At 38.8% G+C, this 20,917-nt stretch overlaps 1 protein-coding gene across 1 annotated transcript in view; it reads left to right on the plus strand.

Annotated features, from left to right (window-relative positions):
• LOC115484868 (opsin-3-like) overlaps window positions 1–10,955 on the plus strand; it is a 50,310-nt gene extending 39,355 nt beyond the window's left edge. Inside the window, 2 exon segments of the mRNA XM_030234884.2 lie at window positions 10,567–10,812; window positions 10,815–10,955. Of these exon segments, the coding sequence (XP_030090744.2) occupies window positions 10,567–10,812; window positions 10,815–10,955 (387 nt within the window).
• The last annotated feature ends 9,962 nt before the right edge of the window (window positions 10,956–20,917 follow it).

Below are 20,917 nucleotides of genomic sequence, written 5' to 3' on the forward strand. Positions count from 1 at the left end.
TCTGTCACGTTTGGCATTTGTTTTCACTTAGAGAATATTCTATGGCATGTTTATTGTACTTTGGGATGTATATTTCAGTGTTTCTCTTGCATCAGAAAACATGTACTTCCTTTTCTTTTCAAACGTTATGTCTAACTTCAGAAGATAGACAAAGGGAAAAAAAATCTTTTAATCTCGAGTTGAACAATCATGTATGCTGGTAAACATCTAATTCAGAGACATTTTGCTAAAAAAGCCCCATAATTTTTTCTAGTTTTTTATGCTCCTTTGCTCTATTTTCTAATGATGATGCTGACTCTTCAGGGAAGACATCTAGTTGGCTCCACTTTAGGCCATAATTTGGTGTAAAACTGAAATAAAGAAAAAATGGCATTTATATCCCTCCCTCAGCCTTATCTAGAACTTACAAGTTTTCAAGCATCATTGCTTCCACAGATCCACAGTCTTCCATCAGAGAGAATACAAGGGGTAGAAATTGGAAGTCTCTCAACAAGCTCATCCATTTGAGCATTTCAAAGCATTTGGAAAATTAGAATGTTTTGAGCTATACAAGAAAGCATCTTATTTTTGTTAATTTTGTTCAAAATTCTAACAAGGAGTAGTGTCTAAAACACAACTGCCCATTTCTTCTGTATTATGTAGGAGTCATAGTGTGTTTTTACATGTCATGCTGCATATCACAAAGCTATGCTCAGAACATATAAATGCTGGATCTTGCATGTTTTTGAGTATTGGGCTTGGATAAACTGGTCAATTCTTTTAGACTGGGCACTCTGGGATTTGTTTCTGTAGTCCATTTCTTTCCATGTCATATTGCTGCCCACCAGCTGCCTTATGCTATATCTGACACTTTCAAAGTCTTTTCCGTTATTTACACTGTTTTTTTCTTCTGTCACTTTTGGGTATGGCATGTCTTAAATTCCTTTATGAGGTTCCTAAAAATGGAGTTTATGGATCTCTGCAAATAGATCCATATTGGGTTTCTGAAGGCATGATGATTCCGAGTGCTGCAGGCTTGGAGGAGTCGCTCCCACGCAGTGTCCTACATCTTGTTTCCATGTGAAGCAATGTCTGGCTGCTCACAGTGAACATGATGCCCCCCTCTATAGAGAACATTTCTGACAGGGAAGTGTCAGAAGTGAGAGGCTGAACAAGCCCACTACCTTCCGTTTCTTGGTGGACCCTGATGTAAAGAGGAATGCTGCTTTGAAGTGATCCTCAAGGTACCATTAGATGGGTAGACAGAGTAGATGTTCCCAGACTGAAGCATGATGGTCCTCCTAAAAGGCTGCAAGTGCTAGTGGGAAAGGCAGCATCAAAAAAGGCAGAGCCTGTAGCGCCAGACTAGAAAAACCTCTGTGGACAAATCACTAGAAAGGGCCACATATATGCTAGAGAATGGATGTTACTTACTCCATGTCTAATTATTTATTCTTTACTTACCTATTTCCTGATCTTTTTCATAGACTCTTTTATGCTATCTTTACCTTGTAAAGTCAAATTTAGGTCTAATGCTATGAATACCCCAGCTCCAATAGAATTTTTTAAAAAATTTGCTTTGTGGGAGCAAGAATGAGACTTACAACAACAACAAAAAAAAAAAGGTATTTTGTTTTGGGGTAGTTTTAGTTTGGTTTTTACTAACTGTACTTACTCTGGGTAGATGTAAAAAGCAGCCAAATTACTTCATGCTCTGGTTATTTCCAGTAGCTACTGATTTTACATAATTTATGAAGGACTGCCTGTAATCCACAAGCTACAGAAAAGGAATTTATTGTGTGAAGATAAAAAAAGGTTTATGAACACCAGTTTAGGTACAACTCACTAAGCCAACTTCCCTTGCTTACCCTCTCACCTATCAGAGTGAGGGCTAGAGACACCTAACTTCTTCAGGTGCAACACAGTGCTGAGTACACATCTCCCAAGGAAAAAAAGTGTGTACACCTGAGCTTCTGTCTTACTGATTAAATTTAATTTGTCTAAGTAAGCTTTTACATTAATTTCTATGTCCATTTTGTCATTCTGTGTTGAAAAAAGGATGATACACTGTGGAGTGGGATTTAAAATCAGGAGGGTCTCAAGGGTTCTGGTGAGAGGAGAAGAATTGAAGACTTACAGACTTCTCAGAGTCTGGTTGTTTTGGTTTTTTTTTTTTTTTCTCAATACACCTGTGCCATGGCAAGTGTATTAGAATTTGAGGGAAAGCATCTGAAGGAGAACATTTTCAGGGTAATTTTGGCATGATTCCTGTATTTTTCAAGATGACAAATAGATGAGAGCTTTGAAAACACTTCTTATTTATATTCTTTGTAGAGTTTATAGGATTTGTCAAGCAGATCCAAGCCCATCTATTAGGCTTGTTTTGCTATTTAAATATAAATAGCTACCTGTCAAAATCATACCCACATGTCCTTAATGATTCCTTGCTTTATGTCAGCAGAAATTTTCAGGAAAGTGGGAGGGGATCCCTCAGAAAAGTGTGGGAAAGTCCACCCTCTTCCCAGGAGAAAGGGTAACTCTGGTTACAATCAGGACTGCAGCTACCAATCCAGAGGAAAGCAAAGCTCAAGTTCTCACCCACATACACTAGCCTGTGAAAAGTAGCATTAAATGTGAGTGGGAGCTTACATACCTGCAAAAACGGACCTAGGGGAATAGCCAAAATCCGTTTTCAGGGAAAACATTACCCTGACACCTTTTTTTTAAATTCACGCCCTAGATTCAAAGAAAGTATTGATATTTAGAGTAGAAAAGGTTGTGGTTATTTAAATTCATGAGGAAAAGAGGGCAGTGAGTAATACTTGCATCTTAACTTGCTTTTTCCTAACTTTCTTCTCCAAATTTGGATGATTCTGGTGTAAAAATCTTCACATAATTATGGAAATATGTATGTGGGTGTGTTTGTATAGAATGTGTGTATATATATTTGTAAGATACATAGCATATGGAATGTATACATTTTTGCATAAATACAAATACACATATATACATATTTCAAAATGTTATTTTTTTGTCGTTGATTGAAAACATTTTTCCTTCAGTGCAGGAAAGTGTGCAGTCCATTTTCTATGTAGATGGTAGCATATTGTTGTTTAGCACAAAGTAGCCTAGAAAGAAACCTAGAAAGAAATTTTACACCGGTCAGTTCATCTGTTGTTGAAGAGTTCAACTTTATTAGTGATCTTGCATATACATATTCTACTTTTGCTGTCTCTGGAAGAAAGGACACAGAAACCAAGAAGGAATTAAAGTCTGACATTTTCCCTTCCTACTTCAGAAATTCTTCAATGCAAAATACATCAAAGTCAACTTTAATTTTCTTTTCATTTTTGTTTTCCTTTATGTCAGCTGGGCTGTTCAGTCAGTCAAAGCCATCACAAACATTTTTAAAACAACAACAACAAAAACCCTAACCCAAACCAGAAGTTGGTTATTAAAATATTGGTTAAAAATATAATTTTTTGGCAAGCTTTTCAAGAAGAAGAATATTAAACTTAATTACTGCCTTGATTTTCTGAAAGCAATCTCAGCACCGTCGCCTTTATAATAGCAAGTTGTGTTGCAGAGCAGCAACACATGTAGGAATGTTATAATACAGATTCACCTCTTCCTTGTGTTAAGGACCCCAGGGCAGGATGCAGCACTCCAGGTGGGGACAGAGTAGAGGAGGAAAATCACCTCCCCCAACCTGCTGTCCAGTCATCTTTTGATGCAGCCTAGGATGTATTTGGGCCTTCTGGGCTGAGAGTGCGCATTGCCAGCTTAAGTCCAGATTTTCATCAGTGAGAGCCCTGAATTCCTTTTCTGCAGGGATGGTCTTCAGGACTTTTCTCAGTCTGCAATAATTTTTGAGATGTCCCCAACCCATGTGCAGCACCTGGCACTTGGACTTGTCGAATTTCCAAAACTTAGTGTTATCAGTCATGTGGTGTGATTATTGGAGCTGCCCTGTGCAAGGGTAGGAGTTGGACTTTGATGATCCTTTTAAGAGTATCTAATGGACTTCTCTTTCTAAAACCAAACTGTTAATGCAACCCAAATGATAGCAAGCCTTTACACCTTTAATCTTCTCATGCACACTGATGCTAGAAAATACACAATGAATAAAGAAGGTCAGGATAAAACATGAATTATCAGTGATGAGAGCAACACCATGAGTTCCTCGTTTATTGTATGGGAATGTGTTCACTGTGTTAGTCAAATTGCTGCTAAAAGCCCTTTAGCAGTAAAAAAAAATCCTGCATCTAAGAGGATTATGGTGTTCCTTAAGTCTGCCATAGAACTTGGCTGATTTTAGCATCAATAACAGTTATGCTCTAAGGGCACTGTACAAAGCTGTGAATTTTGTATTTAAAGCATCACTTCACCTTGAGGCATGAAGGCAGCTAATTCCCATTTCAATGATAAAAATTTACAATAAAACCAGTTTTCAGCTGATAAAATATCCTTCCTGTGGACTTAAATTCCTACCCTTAACAGTGACTTAAAATAATTAGCAATATGGCCCCTTGTGTGGTTTTATGGCTTCTGCCTTCTGTATTTGTTGCTGTTACCTCATTATGTGGCCCCAGCTGAGCAAAATGCTCATGTGCATGTTTAAATCTCAGTTTGCTCACTGAATATATAAGTGTAAATGCTTTGTAGAGTCAAGGCCCATTGAATTCTAAGATGACCCAAAACAGATGTTTCTGTTCACTCTCCATTTCCACAGGACAATACATCTCTTCAGTGTTCACTTATTTTGAACTGAGCCTCCTAACTGCTAACGAAGGAGGCATTTATTTTTTAAGCCAGTGAACCCTCTTTTTCCAGGATTGCCTATTTTAAACAACAAAGTATTTAATCCCCCTTATTATTAATCTGTACAGTACTGGATCTGGGGTAGCTCACACTGAGAAACAGATTACTTGGAGAGTATATTTCCTACAGCTATTTAAAGCTTTATGTGCTGTGGAGGTGTGGTTGGTTTTTCTCTCCTTTTTTCCTTGTTTTGCCTGAGGACAGACTCCACAGAGAAGGGAGAGGAGAAAGCTCATCACAACTGACATTTCAGTCACTGCTTAGTTTGACTGCAAGGTTTAGTAGTGGTTTGTTCGTACCAATAAATGGAGGCCATATCTGATTTTCTTTTATTTTTGTTGTCTTACTTGACTGGTTCATGATGGAAGAAAAATGATATTTTTTCAGCTTTTTCCTCTAGTGCAGCTTTTGCATAAAAAGTCTAGATGCCTTCTGTTCATTTCAAGAAGCCATAGCAGACTAAATGTTCAAAGATTGGCAGACTTCCCTCAGATGGTAATGAATATTTTACTTATGTCTGGTTTTGGTGATACTGTTGAATACTTGATCATGTCAAAACAAGCACTTATCGCTGATACTGAAAGATGCTGGTGGCAACAAACACTGCTGCTCATAAATAGCCTTTTCTTCACGGTGCAGTTCTGAAATAGTGAAGTAAACATGGCTGTATGAGTGCAAGATGCACAAATACAGATCAAGGAATAATGTATCAATCGTGATGAAAAAAGCACTTTGTGCCCTGTTTCAATATTGCTTGTTTAGAGTGAGCTACATAAAGGATGTTTACAGCACCCACTATTTAGGTACACAGAGTATAGTAACTGATACTGTTTTCTGTCTTAATAAATAGCTGGAGAAAGAGAAAGTGACTTGAAGAACAAAATATACAAACAGGATCCCTGATTTCTAAGATGTTATGATGTACATGTGCCCCGCTTGAAGTGGCTCTGAATGGTGCATATTCTCTCAATCTAGTGGTTAGATGGATGGAGTGCCATATATTCTTCATAACCTTTCGAGATGTTCACAGCTGAAAATGGGTGCAGTTAAAATATGAAGGAAATCCTTTATGAGAAAAGCACATAGCTACATTAAGTAAGGAGGAGAGACTAGGGTAAATGTGACAAAGAAAACACAAGGGAATTCAAAACAGTCAGGTTAGATCTTCATCACTGAAGCTTCCCCTTCTTAACAGCTGACTTTGGACCAGTTCCCTTGCCTTACATATGTAAAAAACCCCAGCTTGCCTATGGGTGATGGGTAATATGGACTGACTGGATATGTGCCTCTGGCACTGTGGGCCTTGCAGCTGCCTCCCATGTCTGTGAACAACCATTCAGATCTTTCCTGGCCCTTTCTTCTGATGGATGTGTTACCAGTATTCCCTTGGTTCCATAACTCACACCCAGATAATTCCAGAGAGAGATGAACAAGGGGCTGCAGTAGGTCAAACTTTTGGCTCTGGAGCACAGGAAGGGACAGGCTGTCCCCTTGGGTAAGGAGATGCTCAGGGCTCTTCTCCATATGAAGCTGTTTGATGGCTAAAAAAATTATTTAAAGCAGAAAATCCCTGATGAGAGGCAGGTAGCTGCTGTCTTCTTTTGTCTGGGCATGAAAGGTGCAGCGTTTGGCCTGACAAAAACACATGGACTCAGCTGTGGTTGCCAAATGGCTGCTCCCTCCAGGAACAGGCTGACTGAACCCATTGACTTGGACAGTGATGAGGTCTCGACTGACAGCCACAATGTCTAAATTGGGTAACCAGAACCTGTTACCCCAAAATCATTTCCTATGACCTACAGTCCTATTATTATCTCCCATACCACTGTACAACAGTGTTTATGTGTTTGGAAGGTTTACTTGTTTTCTGCAAGGACAGACCCGTTCTCTTTTCTGTTTAAGGAAAAGACAGACTGTTCTCCCTAGAGGAAGTCAAGCTTTCTCTAGGTCATACCTTTTCTGTGGGTCCTTGTGGAGACAGGCCACACATTTGGCTGCATCCAGTTTAAAGGCTTTTCTCTCTCTTGGTAAAGTAACTGTCACAAGAGATATTTTGAATCCTTCTCTTTAATCTCCAACCTAACAATCTCCACAGTTACAGAAAAAGATCTTTGCATCTCTTTTTACTTACCCCCTCCATATCCACATTGTAAGGTCCCCTTATTTTTGGTTTATGACCTCTCCAGACTTTCACCAGTGCTGTTGAAATTTTCTATGCTCTGCTCAGAGCTACCTGGTTTCATTTTTTCCAAAACATGGAATAGCAATGCAGCAATCACTTGGTGAGTAATGTATCTGCTACATCTTGTCAGCTGCAGATGCAGCTTTTGAGGCCAACTGATCAATGTGTCACTTGGCCTCCTTCTGAGGACATTTCTACCATGCCAGTCTCCTCACTGATGCCACCCTGGCTTCCCCCACACTCTGTAGCCTGTCACATAATGTATGTGCTCAGCATGCTGCCCCAGTGATCTAAGTAGTGGTATTTTTTGTGTCAGATTGACTTGAAAAAAGTGTTGGGTAATATGTGAGATGCAGCATGGCTGCAGGGCAAATCCAGACCAGAGCTAATTGTGCCACTGTTACGCTCAGTGCCTGAGATTAGACAAGCTTGCCTCTCACTGCCTCCAGCTGAGTTCTGAAAAACCAAAACATTTCTGCTACTTCCCAGCATGAAGGTAGGGGAGAAACACAATTTCCTCATTAAAAACCCCTCAACAACCAATCCCCAAATCTTCTTTTCTTTAAATACAGTGGTTTCCCAACCTTTATATTGTTAAATTTGACAGGAGATGATCTTTGTTCCAGAGAAAACAGCTGAATTTTCAGCAAATCCTACATAAGTACAATCTGATCCCAATTTTGGCCAGTATTTCTTGTGCCACTTTAAAATGTGGTTTAGATCTTCTAAGTATTTTAAATTCATATTATATATACCCTGTATGTTCGCATTTAGACAGAGATTCACAAGCTCAGCTTATCTAGAATATTATTCAAATCTATTTTTTGTCATCACTATCTGATGCTCTTCTACCAGCTGGATATCCAGGGAGGCATTTCCAATTGACTACTGAAAATACAGTGTAGCAATTGCATAAATTGTCCAGTAGTTTTAAAATAACAAATAGAATTATTTCAATGTTAAAATGTCTACTGCTTTTTCACCTGCAGAAGTGTAATCCTTCTCTGGGTTACATGAACCTGAGTTATATTTTGCTGGAGGCCTTCCAGTACCTATAAACAGACAAATTTTAAAGGTAACACCTTCTAAAGGTAAGCTGCAAATACAACGAAAACCAAAACTGTGAGGACAAATATGGTACATGGTTTCAAAACTTCCCTTCCAATGGAAAGGACCAAAAGATGTGAAAGTGGAAGGATATATGCCAAAATCACATCTATAGCCACTCTACTTTTAGACATCTTTCCTTCCTTCATTTATGGTCTCTATTTTGTCTGTGCAGTCGGTAAACTCTTGCAAACTCTTCAAGATATGTATCTAAACACAGAGCAAAAATGTGTTGCCTGTTCATTCTATGTTTATTGAAGATCTTCAGCTGTGGATGCTATGGCTAACTGGGGCTTTGCATTCCTGGGTTAATATTTAATTTGTAGCATAGCTGCAGCTCACATGTAATCCTGGATTCATCAGCCAGAGAAATTTCCCATTAGTCATTAAAAATTTAGTTCAAATAAGCAATACAGGATTGGACCATTATCTATTATTAATCCTTTTTTCAAGCTAAAATAATTATAAAATAAACAGGTTGCAGTCTTATAAAAAATGTAGTCCCAAGTCTTCTCAGGAAGGAGAGACTTTATTTTGTTATTGCCTTTTTGTGGAAAGTCATTAAAAAAGAGTCAGAAAAAATACTTATTAGTTTTGGGCAGGCAAAGTTAGTGTGTGTTTCATTTACAGGAACATTTCCACTGAAACTCCAGACAGAACCAAGCACTCTAGAAGCCTGGAGTCATAATAAACTAAAAAGAAACTGTAACCATATTACTTTGCTTTATACAGGCACTATATATGTGTTTAACTCACAATCTGATACATAAACACATACACTATGCAAAAAGACCCACACTAAAAAGAGATAGAAAAAGCTCTATTTACTTGGCATGAGCAAGATATGTGTCATGTGTCAGGCAACAGCAAATGACATTTGACTGGGGTGGTTGGTGAATTCCACCTTTAACTGTCCTCTATCCATTTACCTGAATCAGTTTAAACTTTTTGATTTAAAACTTTTTTTTATTATTAGATTAAGTAAAGTTTGGATGTGTTCCATTACAGAGCAGCTTTTTTTGCTTATTTGTGTTTGTAGTTTTACATGGGCTTAATTCCCCTGGGTGCAATTTACTCTCAAGCGCTGCATTCAAGAGGCAAAAAGACCTTAAAGTGGACATAAATTAGATTTGGCTGAGTACAAGGCTCAATCAATATAGTTTAAACATTTGAATAGTTCCTGAAGTCCTGCTGGCACATCTGGGTTTGCTAAACACACACTGGGGTAAAGCTGAGGAATCAACCATAACCTCAGGAGACCAGTGAGCTGAGTTTCCATCTAGAGTCAGTGGAGAGAGAGTCTCCAAAATTAACCTCCTTTGCAGAGTTTGCTTTTGATTTTTTTAGGGAATTTAGAGCATTCCTCACTGTTGCCACCAATGCACTCAGCTGCCCAAACACTGGAAGAGCATTCTGTAGCTGTCTGCAGAAAAATGTATTCACACCAAGGTTTAAAAATAAAAGTTGGCTGTTATTTTAATGTTAGAGCTTTATCTTAGAGCTCTAGACTCCCAAAGGGCATGATGCTTCAATCCAGAATAGGTTAAAGGAGAATAAAATTTGAAGCACAGATTATAAATACTTCTACAGCAGATTTGCCCACACACTGTAACTACTAGCAAATTCATGGTTACAAGGTAGATTCTTGTACCATCACTTTGAAACTGCCCATTTACATCTGCTTTTCCTGTTTAGCCAATTATATTCCATTTCCCCCCAAAAAAACAATGAACTGCAATGAATCAGCATTCAGCACACTTTTTTTAAGAGCACAAAAATCTGTTTCTGATCATTATCAGGACTGAAGCCCTTTTATCAAAATAGTTAAGTGTCTGGAAGAAACAGTCTAGAAGGAATTAATCCTACCACTTAAAACTTCATCAAGTGATTCAGCAAGGCTGCTCTGATATCCCACTCCAAGTATGACCATGGCTAACACTATGCCAGGCCAGCTGAGGCTTTATCTAGTGTTGAAAACATCCAAGGACAGAGACACTAAGCACAGCCCCAGTGTTGCTCTGCTATTTCCACACCCTTAACAGAAAATACTTCTGGTGGTTCAGATGTGCTATGTAAAGCTTCTTCATCTCAAGCAAATTCTGTGTACCAGAATAATTTGAATGAAAGCATGGTACAATTACACAAAATTCCATACCTTAAAAGCAACTGCAGATGCCTTAACATCTATTTAGGACTAGATTCTTTGACACCTTTCAATATTTGCTCCAACCTCCACTGGGACTCTGGTTTATGCTGGCATGCAGTGTGGTCTCTGCAAAGTTTTCCCTAGTGCCTGATGGAGATGATGAAAGTCTTTTCACTGCATTCAATCACTTTTGGGTTTGCATTTATTTTGCTTCTGGAACTACAGTGTTGATTGTTATTGCTGATCCAAGACCAATAGACCCAGGTTTCTCATGCAGTCAATCCAAGAGCTCTGCTTGTTAAATTTTATCTCTTTTTAAACCTCTCCTTAGGTTGGAAAAATCCACAAGAGTGCTGCCCGCAAAAGAGAATACCACGTCCTGTTCATGGTGATCACTACAGTTATCTGTTACCTGCTGTGCTGGATTCCATATGGGGTTATAGCATTACTTGCAACATTTGGCAAGCCGGGTGCTGTGACTCCTGTTACAAGCATCATACCTTCCATCCTAGCAAAAAGCAGCACTGTTTGTAATCCCATTATCTACATACTTATGAATAAACAGGTAAGAAATGCATTATTTTTAAAGTGTATTTTCTTCAGGGTCCATCAGATATTCTTGACCATTGTGACTACCTGTCTTATAGATGTATCTTTAAGGACACTGAAAGCTTGTCCAAACAATACTACTGTTTGCAAACAACAGCATATTCTAGATAGGAAGAACAGAAAAATGTTAAAATGTTTGCTTACTGAAATTGCCTGTGTTCTTCTGAGGGCACACTGGGCATTAGTTTGTATCCTTCAGAGTTAGTTGCCAAAAGCATTTACAAGAGGAATACTCAAACATGTGGTGAGGTTAAGGAGTGGGGGAAAAATGGACAAGGGGATTTCACGACTTTGAAAACAAAATAAAGGAGACCATTTGCAAATATCATTTTCATGATTGATTCCCTTGAAACTAAATATCATTGCAGTTACTGTTTTTGTGGACATCTACATCCTTACTGTTACATTCAAAGTTCAGCTACATGCCAAAATACGTAATGAATTTTGTCTCACGAGCACCAAGGCATATTCTAAAATGTCTCCATCCAGTTCAGGTCTCTCATTCCTGTAAATGCCATTGTCAGTACTCAAAAGCAAGCCTCCTAATGTTTCTGTGTTGACAATTCTGACTCTAAAGTTTGGTAATGGCAGATCTGGAAGTTTTAAACTGTTTTGCAGTAGAAAATCTGAAAAAATATGCATGGTTTACGAAAACTTTTTTTTTATTAGATTATGAGATTATGTGTTGGAAGTTGTTCTGTTTTCTTTCCTCATTGTGTCCATTACAAAGCAAAGAAACACTCTTCATCTTTTCTTGCTCAGTGTATGCTGGAGCCCACCGTTAGTATTTATCAACAGCAGCAATATATTATTATGGAGCTGAGACAAGGGAAGAGTTAAAGGTAACAGCCAAATATATTCAAGTTTTGCCACAGCCTGAGATCATTCTTGGCCTGCTTCATCTAACCTAAATTTCTTAAACAACAAAGAATCTACTCTTGGAATTTGAGGGGAAAATCTCAAGCAAGCTGTGAAACCTCTTTGAAATCAGAAGGAAAAAGTTCTATTGCCTTCCCCAAGACCAGGGCTTCATTTCCAAAGTCTAGTTTGAGGTGACATTGAAGCAGAGAGAACAGTCCATTTGAAAAGTGCTAATGCTGAAGGAAACCAGTAAATTTTCTTCCTTACCTTTTACAATTCTTATGAAAACTTCTCAACAGCAGCGTCCCTCTTTCTTCTTTATTCTCTGAACACATTGACTGAGGTCCTTGACTGAGAGATAACCTGATTGTGCTGTGATCACTGGAGCAGGTTATGTAATATTGATAAGAGATAGATTTTGGCATTGTCTTTACCCATGGAGGTGTGATGAGCCACCCTGAAGGGGAGGTGCTTGGTCAGATTTGGGATAGATACTTTTTACTAATCAAACCAAAATGATAGCTAATGTGCAGCATTAACCTGCATCTCTCCTCTGCTGTGCTACTGTGTATTAGCAGTGAAAATAATTGGTTTTAGCTGACACTGAGAAATGTGCTCTACTCAAGAAGGTGAAAGCCATCCCTTTGTCTGTTCCTCCTCCTTTCAGAACAGGAACAATAGTAACACCCCCATACAATGCGTCACTGGTGTTCTTGGCACCTCTGTAGTTGTTCTCACACCTTCTTGTAAATTTAACACCTCAGGAAAAGAAGTTGTTCATCTTCCTGGCACTCATCTTTCCTGGTCTTCATGCTTAGGTGAGAATTGTCACGGAAGACTGGTGCCTCCCCACACAGAAATTATCTGGTCTGCAGAAATTATCTGGACTGCATTTTTCACAGTTCTCTGTTTGCAGATGTGAGGTACCACAGAAGGGGATTTACTCCTGCACCTCGAAAATATGCAGAACATACAGCATAATTTTTAGCTCTATTTTTATAAGTCTTTTTGCTCTGGGAAATGCCCCAAAGATTGGAAAATGGTGTTGGTTGACTGCAGTTGTAGCGTTAGCTTCCAGCTGTCATAAATCTCAGCAGAGTATCGTGGAACCATCAGCCTCTGAGTCAGCTTTAAATCTCATCCTACAGAGCACATCTTTAAATTAACTCTCAAGCAGTCCTTGAGTCACTTTCATGGTCCTGGAAATCTAGAAAAATACTTTTGTCTTTGCATTGCCTACTGCACTTACCTGAGGTGGTAAATCACTGAGGAAAATAGTGAATTTCTTTCCAGCTGCAGGAACTCCCTCAGATGGGAGGTATGAGGTGTGCTGCTGTCCTTCTTCCTGTGCTGTCCTCCAGGGGGAGAGAGATGCACAGCTTAAGCTGGACTGTTACTGGGCTCATAATATGCCAGGCAGACATCAAGATTCTCTGACAAAACTAAAGCACTAAACTGCCTGAGACCAAATTATGCTGGGGTGAAGCTAGAGGAGACAGTAGAGGAGATCCCATTTTCCCTCTTCTCTCTTTATGGAAGGCTCTTTTGGCTGCTGGCAGTATGACTGTTTGTGCCTGGGACAGCTTCCCCAAGGGTCAGGTCCCAAAAAGGCAGCACACAGCCAAGCAGCTGGGCAAGGTCAGTGTGCACTTTCAGTGCATCAGTCCTTTATAATTATATAGTTAATGTAGTTATGTATGTTTTGTTTCATTTTCTCCTTCCTCTCTCAGTGTATTTTATTCCCATCACATATCCCTGTCAAGCTCCCATTGTTCAAACTTCCACCCATGCAGCCACCCCAAACAGATTTTTAATGACAGCTCTGACTACCTTCCTTTCACCATGATGGTGCTGACAGAACCCTGCTCTTTTACATGTTATATGCAAGCAAGTATTAAGCATTCACTCAGGAGATATGGAGTTTCTCTGTAGCCATGGGTTTGTTGCTGAGGAGGTGATCACTGGGAGAATCCTATTGTTGTGTGTTCCACAGAACAGCACGGGAATCCCAGCATGGAAGTGCTTTCTGGCTGCTATAACTGTGCATGAGGACATACTGCACTAAGAAACAGGGATTATTAGCTGGATAGCTTAATGGTGTGGCAGCTTCAGAGGTTTACCTTGTTTTTACATACCAAAAATTCATTTTTTATTGACATAGAAATCAAGATACTAATGACAAGTGTTCAAGAAGGTGTGGTTATGGACGAGATCACAGTGAGATTGAGTGAATCTGCACTCATTTCACCAAATTTGAAGATGGCACTCAGAGAAAATAGAAATTTACTGCATTGCTACTGACAGCTAAATTTAAGTCAAGTTTAAACCTGTATCACTTACAGATCTAGAGAACCAATTGTTTGAAAACTACAGATGAGATTACAAATACAATCTTTGCTGAAGCAAAATAGCCTTGCTCCCCTGCAGCTCCTGAGCTTTACATTAATTTCTTTCACATGTTTTTTGCTCAAATAGTGCACCTAAGTCTCCCTGGACTACTGAAACTCAGGCTAGCACATCTAATACTCTGTTGCATATTAAAATTGGATAAAAGGTCCACTCACACCATGTGATCAGTAATGTGCTATTTTTGGTATCAGAAAGTGCCTCTGAGCAAAATAAGGAGGGGCAGTGTGAGGAAAGGGATGTATTAAATGTGGAATGTAAATCCCTGATTAGTGATTTAATTTCTAGTGTCTGTCTTCTTGTATTAAAATCATTGCACTTTTAAAAAATAGGTGACCCTTTCATTTTCCTCAAGGATCTTGAGAAGTGATGCTCAAAAGAATATACACACTCACTTGAAAGTCATTACTACTGTGACCTTTCCCAATTTATCATGTAATGGAGCATGATGGGTAAGGGAGAAATTAGGGAGAAATAATGATAAAATTAAGACATCTTTTTTTTTTTTTTTCCCTGAAGATGTTTGAATGATAATGATGTACTTAGGGAGTGTTTCTCAATGAGATCCGAGCTCAACATCACACATCAGACACCTCCCAGGTGCCTCTGCTGGGGCTCTGACAGTCCCCAGGAAGCTATGCCACCTCCTCTTAGCTAATGACTGCTTGTTGCTCAGGCCAGCCTCCTCTTCTAGGGCCTTTGTGGAACTTCCCAGCTGCCAGATGAATAATAAAGAGCTTTTCTGTCCATAATAATAATAATAATCTATTTGTTCTTTATATATGCAATTTTCTAGCACCCCTTTTCAATCCTTCTTGGTCTTACCTTTTGCACTGAACAGGGAGAAATGCAGATGAGCTTTGGGAAAGGGAGATACACATGATCATGATTAAAAAAATAATCTTAACATTCCTCCACTGGCTGTTATAACATCTACATTTTCAGCCATTTTTCATGGAGTATTTTGCAGTTTTCAGTTTTTCCAACAAAAGGTAATGGCTAACTTTTAAAGCTGGAGGAATATGTGTGTAAGTTAACTGTATTTTATAAGTTGCTTGTTTTCACGTTTGGGAAGATAAGATATTTTAGCTGTGTAAGAACACAGAACTATAGATCCAGAAAGACAGTATGCAATTCAGGCTCAATTGTGCCAAATTTCATTTTATACATAAATTGGGACACTTCTATTAAGTCCTGAAAAGAGTCCTTGTTTGCTTAGTTCAAACCTTTGGGAGGTTTGTGGAGCTACCATAGAGTTTATTATCTTGTCATAATTTTTCCTTAAGATTCACTTAGATTTCTATACTCATGATCTGCTATTTTTTTTCCTCTTTCACTGGTAGCTAAGCTGTCTTTGAGTAATTAATAGTCAAAATAGAATGGCACACCCAAGCTCTTCAGTTGAAATTAGGTCAAGTCAAAATGATCTCTTACTGCAGAATACTCTACTATAGTACAGTTCAGAAATGTTTTGACTTTATTTTTCTGCCAGCATATAGTGTTATGACTTTCTAAAGCAGAGGGGCAAAGAGAAAAAAGGTCTCAAGGGGACCTTTGCTGCTGTCATAAGGTATAATTGCATTTCACACAGTAAATTTAAATTACTTTATGAATTTCTCTTGCAGCTCATGACAAAAAGATCAGTTCAAGTAAATAACTTGGGCATTTAACTAGGGCTCCAAGCAACCCCAGCCAGACTTCATGCTGCCCCAGGCTATATCCTTTGATACATCTTGTCTATGTTGACATGTTCTGCCTGTCCTGGACTAGCTTCAATACAACAGAAGGGGTTTAGAACTTTCTTCTTTTAGATCTAGGGCAAAACTAGGAGCAGGAAGCCAGACCACTTCTTAGGCAAGCAAAATACTGAATAAAGTTGAAAACTAATGCAGGTGAACAATGAAAAGAAATACAGGATAAGCACATGTTTTCAACTGTAGAATGATTTTCGCTTTCTGACTAGGGAATACATTAATGGAAATGAAATCTAGTGAAAAGACCCTTCTTCTGGAAGGCACAGAAAGTGAAGGGCAGCAATATCTCTTTAAATCTTATTTTAAACAGGACCTAATAAGTTAATGTTTCTTCTTACATTGCTCCTTTCATAGCAAGAGAAACATGAGGTGTCACAGAAGTGGGAAGAGACCACCACATTAGACAAGGAAAATAAATGGGTCAGAAATCAAGGGGAAAATGCAGTGAGCAGGGTTTCTAGCAAAGATGATGGGATCTTTTTGTAGTCCATATCCACTCTGCAAAAGAAAACAGGCATTTCTGAAAGGAGAAGAGAGGAGACTCCAAAGAGGGTGAAGCTGAGGTGTTGAATTTGAAGTGACTAGCACAGCAAAAAGAGGGAAGGAGGGCCCAATATTGTTTGGCCTCCTCACCATGGACATAAGAGGATTGCATGTACCATCAGATGACACCCAGCTAAGTGATGCTCTTTATGTGCTTGAGGGAAGAGATGCCATCCATGGGGACCTTTACAGGCTTGAGGAGTGAGCCTGAGCAAATGCTGCGAAGTTCAACGAGGTCAAGTGCAAGATCCTGCACTTGGGTCAGGGCAACCCCCAGAATCTGTACAGAATAAATGGGGAACAAATGGACTGAGAGCAGCCCCATGGAGAAGGACTTGGAAGTACTGGAGAGTGAAAAGCTGCACATGACCAGTCACTGTCAGAAAGCCCAAAGTATCTTAGGCTGCAGCCAAAGCAGCATGGCAGCAGGGAGGGCCCTCTGACCTGCTCTGCTGAGTACTTTGTAGCTTTGGGAGTAGCTTTGGTACTGCATCCAGCTCGGGGCTCCCAGCACAGGAAAGACCTGTTGGAGCAAGTCCAGAATAGGGTCATAATAATAGTCAGAGAGCTGGAAGTCTTCTCCAGTGAAGAAAGGCTTGAGTTTGTGTTGCTCAGCATAGAGTAGAGAGAAGGCTTGGAGGAAATCTTGTGGTTTTTCAATACTTAAAGGGGGCTTATAAGGAAGATAGATGGAGACTTTTCACCTGGGTCTGTAGTGACAGGAAAAGTGGCAATGCTTTTAAACTTAAAGAAGGCAAATTTTTACTATATATATATATATATATATATATTTAAAAAAAAATAAAAATTAAGACAGGTTGTCCAGATAAGTGTGGAAACCCCGTGGATACCCTGAATTGTTCAAGGCCAGGCTGTACAGGGCTTTGAGAAACACAATCCTGTGAAAGATGTCCCTGCCCATGGCAGGGTGGTTGGAACTAGATGATCTTTAAAGGTCCCTTCTAACCCAACCCTTGATAACAGTCTATGATACAGGAAATAATCTTTTCATATAACATATGAATAGGTCTTTTCTTGTCTCTTGCACTTTTTCTCTAAACGTGGATGGACCAACCTATTTCTTCAAAGGTTTAAGTGATCTGTGTAATTTAGAATAGGCATGATGCAGGTAAGCATTTTGTTATATTTGGACCAGCCAAATTTCAAAACAAAAGTATAGCTGTATCTCAGTTTAAGAGGTCATGTCCACTCTACTGCAACTTCATTGTGATTAGCTTAGAGAAGCGTCAACATTGCCTCACCTGCTTCCTGACAACCTTGTAGGCCATGCTGGTAAGTAGAAGGAATTAGAGTCACACTAACTCTAGTGGAGACAGGGAAATAAATCAACATATACTGCAATGATTGAATGACAGGAGACTTAAATTGCTGCCTGTCTGAGGGCTAGCAAGGAAATAGCTGTAGGGGAAGACTTGACCTCAAGAATCATTGTCAAGGCAACAAAACAACAACCTGTTTAAGGATTCAGATAAATTGTAGAGTTACACATCTCAAATTTTCTCCAGTACAGGGAAAACAGCTTCAGTCAAACAGTTTGCCTACCATGATTAGCCTACAGTTGTGCTGGCAGTTTCAGAACATCATTTACAACCAGCTGTTTTTCATACACTTCTACCTATAACATTTAACTTGCAGGATAGATTGAAAGATAAATGAAAATTTCCAGTATTCAGAGCTTACTGTAGAACAAGAAATGTGGTATGTTCACAGCTAAACAAAAAGTGTTGGGATTTTTGTAAGCAAGGTCCCTTGGTAGTCTCATTGCTCTTGCAAATGGACATCATAGGAAGCTCAGGCAAAGTGGTGTTTCTTTGCTGGCTTCACAGGTACATCTGTCCTCAAGGGAGAGTCTAGAGGGTCAAGAGCTCATCCAGTCCTAAGAGAAATACAGGGGGAAAAAAGGATGAAATATGAGCAATTGTGCTGTTTCCCACTTTCCATTATTTCAGTGTGATCTAGAAGTTGGGTGAAAGCACTTGGCAGTTAATTTTTTTTTCTGAACTGATTTCCAGTTTTGGTGCGGACAGTTAAAGTCCTACAAAGGCATATGTGACCCACAGGTAATCTAAACTTGAGCGACTCTTCAAAATGGCATTGCCAAGCCTCACTGAATGGATGTCACAGTGTTTTCTGTTGCAGTGGTCTAAACTGCAATGGCAGGTCAGGGATCAGAATCAATTTTAGCCCACACCTTGGTTTGATTAAGGTCAAGCATTTATTTAACCCCAGAATTCCCCATTTCAATTCTAATATTCCTGGTTTTCTATGTCTAATGTTATGTTTTGTAAGTAGGACTCCAGTTAAGACATTTGGTACTACTTACCACTTCAAAGCTGAATGCAAGCACAGGGCAGGCAAAGAAAACAATACAACATTCTGTAAGGCAGTGCAATACAGCATATTAGATAAACAAAGATTTTAGTTGCTTTATGAGGACAATCAAATTCAACAGATGAAAAAGTATTGAACAAGTAAGTGCAACCCTGGTGGTGACAGAGCCTCTAATTCTCCTCTCCTGTTCAATAACTGAGTAATCTTTTGTCATATGGTAGTGGCATAATACTAAAATTTTATTCAGAGCAGGACATTTTTTCTACGTATTGTGTCAATTGAGATTACTTGTCAGAGTTTACTGTGTGTTCCAGCAACAAAATATTTTTGCGGTCATGTATCTTATTATAAATGGAAGCAACAATTGTTTCAGATTAGATGGATGGAGAAAAAACAAAATGAATTTTCCTGGACAGAGAATATTTTTCAGCATCTATGTAACCTCCACTGAATAAATATTTTTAATTGAGTTAATCCTTGGTATCCTTTGAAGCATATGATTATCATCATCCTAATCTTACAGCAGGAGAAATTTGAGGATTAAAGACTTGGATTACTGCTCAGACCCTCACAAACTTACTTGACAATTCTAATTCAAATCTGTAAACCTTATTTTATGATTTTATCCTGATGTCCTTCTTCCTCCAGGGCAAAAAATCTGCTGTACTCAAAGAAATAATCATTGCCACAGTATGAAAAACACAATATAAAACTGTACTGGGCCTGTAATTCATTAGAATAAACCTCTTCTCATTATAAATGGCATCATTTAATGCAATTCAGAAATCTGACTGTGTCCTAATGAAAATGAATTTGAAGGATCATTGTCTTTTGAAGTAAAAGCTATTACAGAGCTTTGGTCCCCTGATGTTTAGTATAATAACTGCTCTCAGACTAAATGTATTTGTATCTAGTTTATAAACCTGTATTCCTCAAAAAGCCCTTCTTTGATAGCTGTCTTTTCCTCATACTGGGACACCATTAACAGATCACTTTCTACCCCCACATTGCTAGTGTGAACGAGTTTAGTTATTTTCATAATTTCATGTTCAAAACAAATATTCAAATTATCATTTTGGTACTCATGTTTGGAACTGGGTATTTAATTTGGGAAACTTTTTAGGCACTCAAGGTTAATAGAGAACCAACCTCAATGTAGTAGGAGTTATTTCGTGTTTCTGTCTTGTTTGCAGTATCTAACTCTCTTGATTATTATTATCTTCAGAATCTGAACTGAAAACAAGAACATCAGCTCTACAGTGGCCTCTTAAATCCCTTTATCTAAATTAGAATCATATTTTCAGAAATGGGTGTACAGAAATATACACAAGAGTTCTGCCACATAAGGAAGAACCATTGCATGCTGAGTACTTTATGGATGACCTTGCTTCAGATGTAATGTTCAAACCCTGCAGGGAAAACATTTACTCAAGACCTTACAACTCACCCAAGGCTTTACAGGATTTCTGTGTTTGCTGGCTTTAGGCCAATAGAAATTCACTACAAGCAGGATTCAAAGGTCAGCCAAAAACTTATATCACTTGTCTTCCTTTTCACCTTCACCACTCTTCACCTCTCTCACAGCAAGCACCAGTTTCAAAATCAAGGAAATTCTGTGAGTTAGAAAACAAAGCCCAGGCATGTTTGTCACTTGTTAGTCAATTTCCTAGTAAAGCATTTTTTCAGTGTGAAATGTGGCTCCTTCAATATTAAAGAAGCTGTTAATTTGACCAATTTTATTTTCAGTGGGGGAAAAAAAAAAAAAAAAAGACAGTTCAGCCCAAATCTCCATGCTTAAGCTTCTACACCTTGGATCATGTCAAAAGTATCTACTTTTGAAGAACACTATCCTTCACTCAGCAGATGAAGCTCTCTTTCTAGACTGCATTCCTTATGTGGCTCAGCAGTGGCTCAGTGAGGGGGAATGGAAATGCAGTGAAATGTAGCCCAGGCCAGTGATCTAATTTATAGGGGAACAGTCAGAATGAAGTTGAACTATAGATCCACAAAAACATCTACATGTAACTGGATATTTTGACAGTCCTGGGTTGTGTCTGGAAAATGTTTTGATAATTTGTTTTGGTTTTGCTCAATATGAGAAAGAAATAATAGAAGAATTAAAAATTCTGTCAGAACAGAATTCTGATTTCTCAGCCC

This window comes from Serinus canaria, chromosome 1 (assembly GCF_022539315.1).
Source record: "Serinus canaria isolate serCan28SL12 chromosome 1, serCan2020, whole genome shotgun sequence".
NCBI classification, from domain to species: domain Eukaryota; kingdom Metazoa; phylum Chordata; class Aves; order Passeriformes; family Fringillidae; genus Serinus; species Serinus canaria.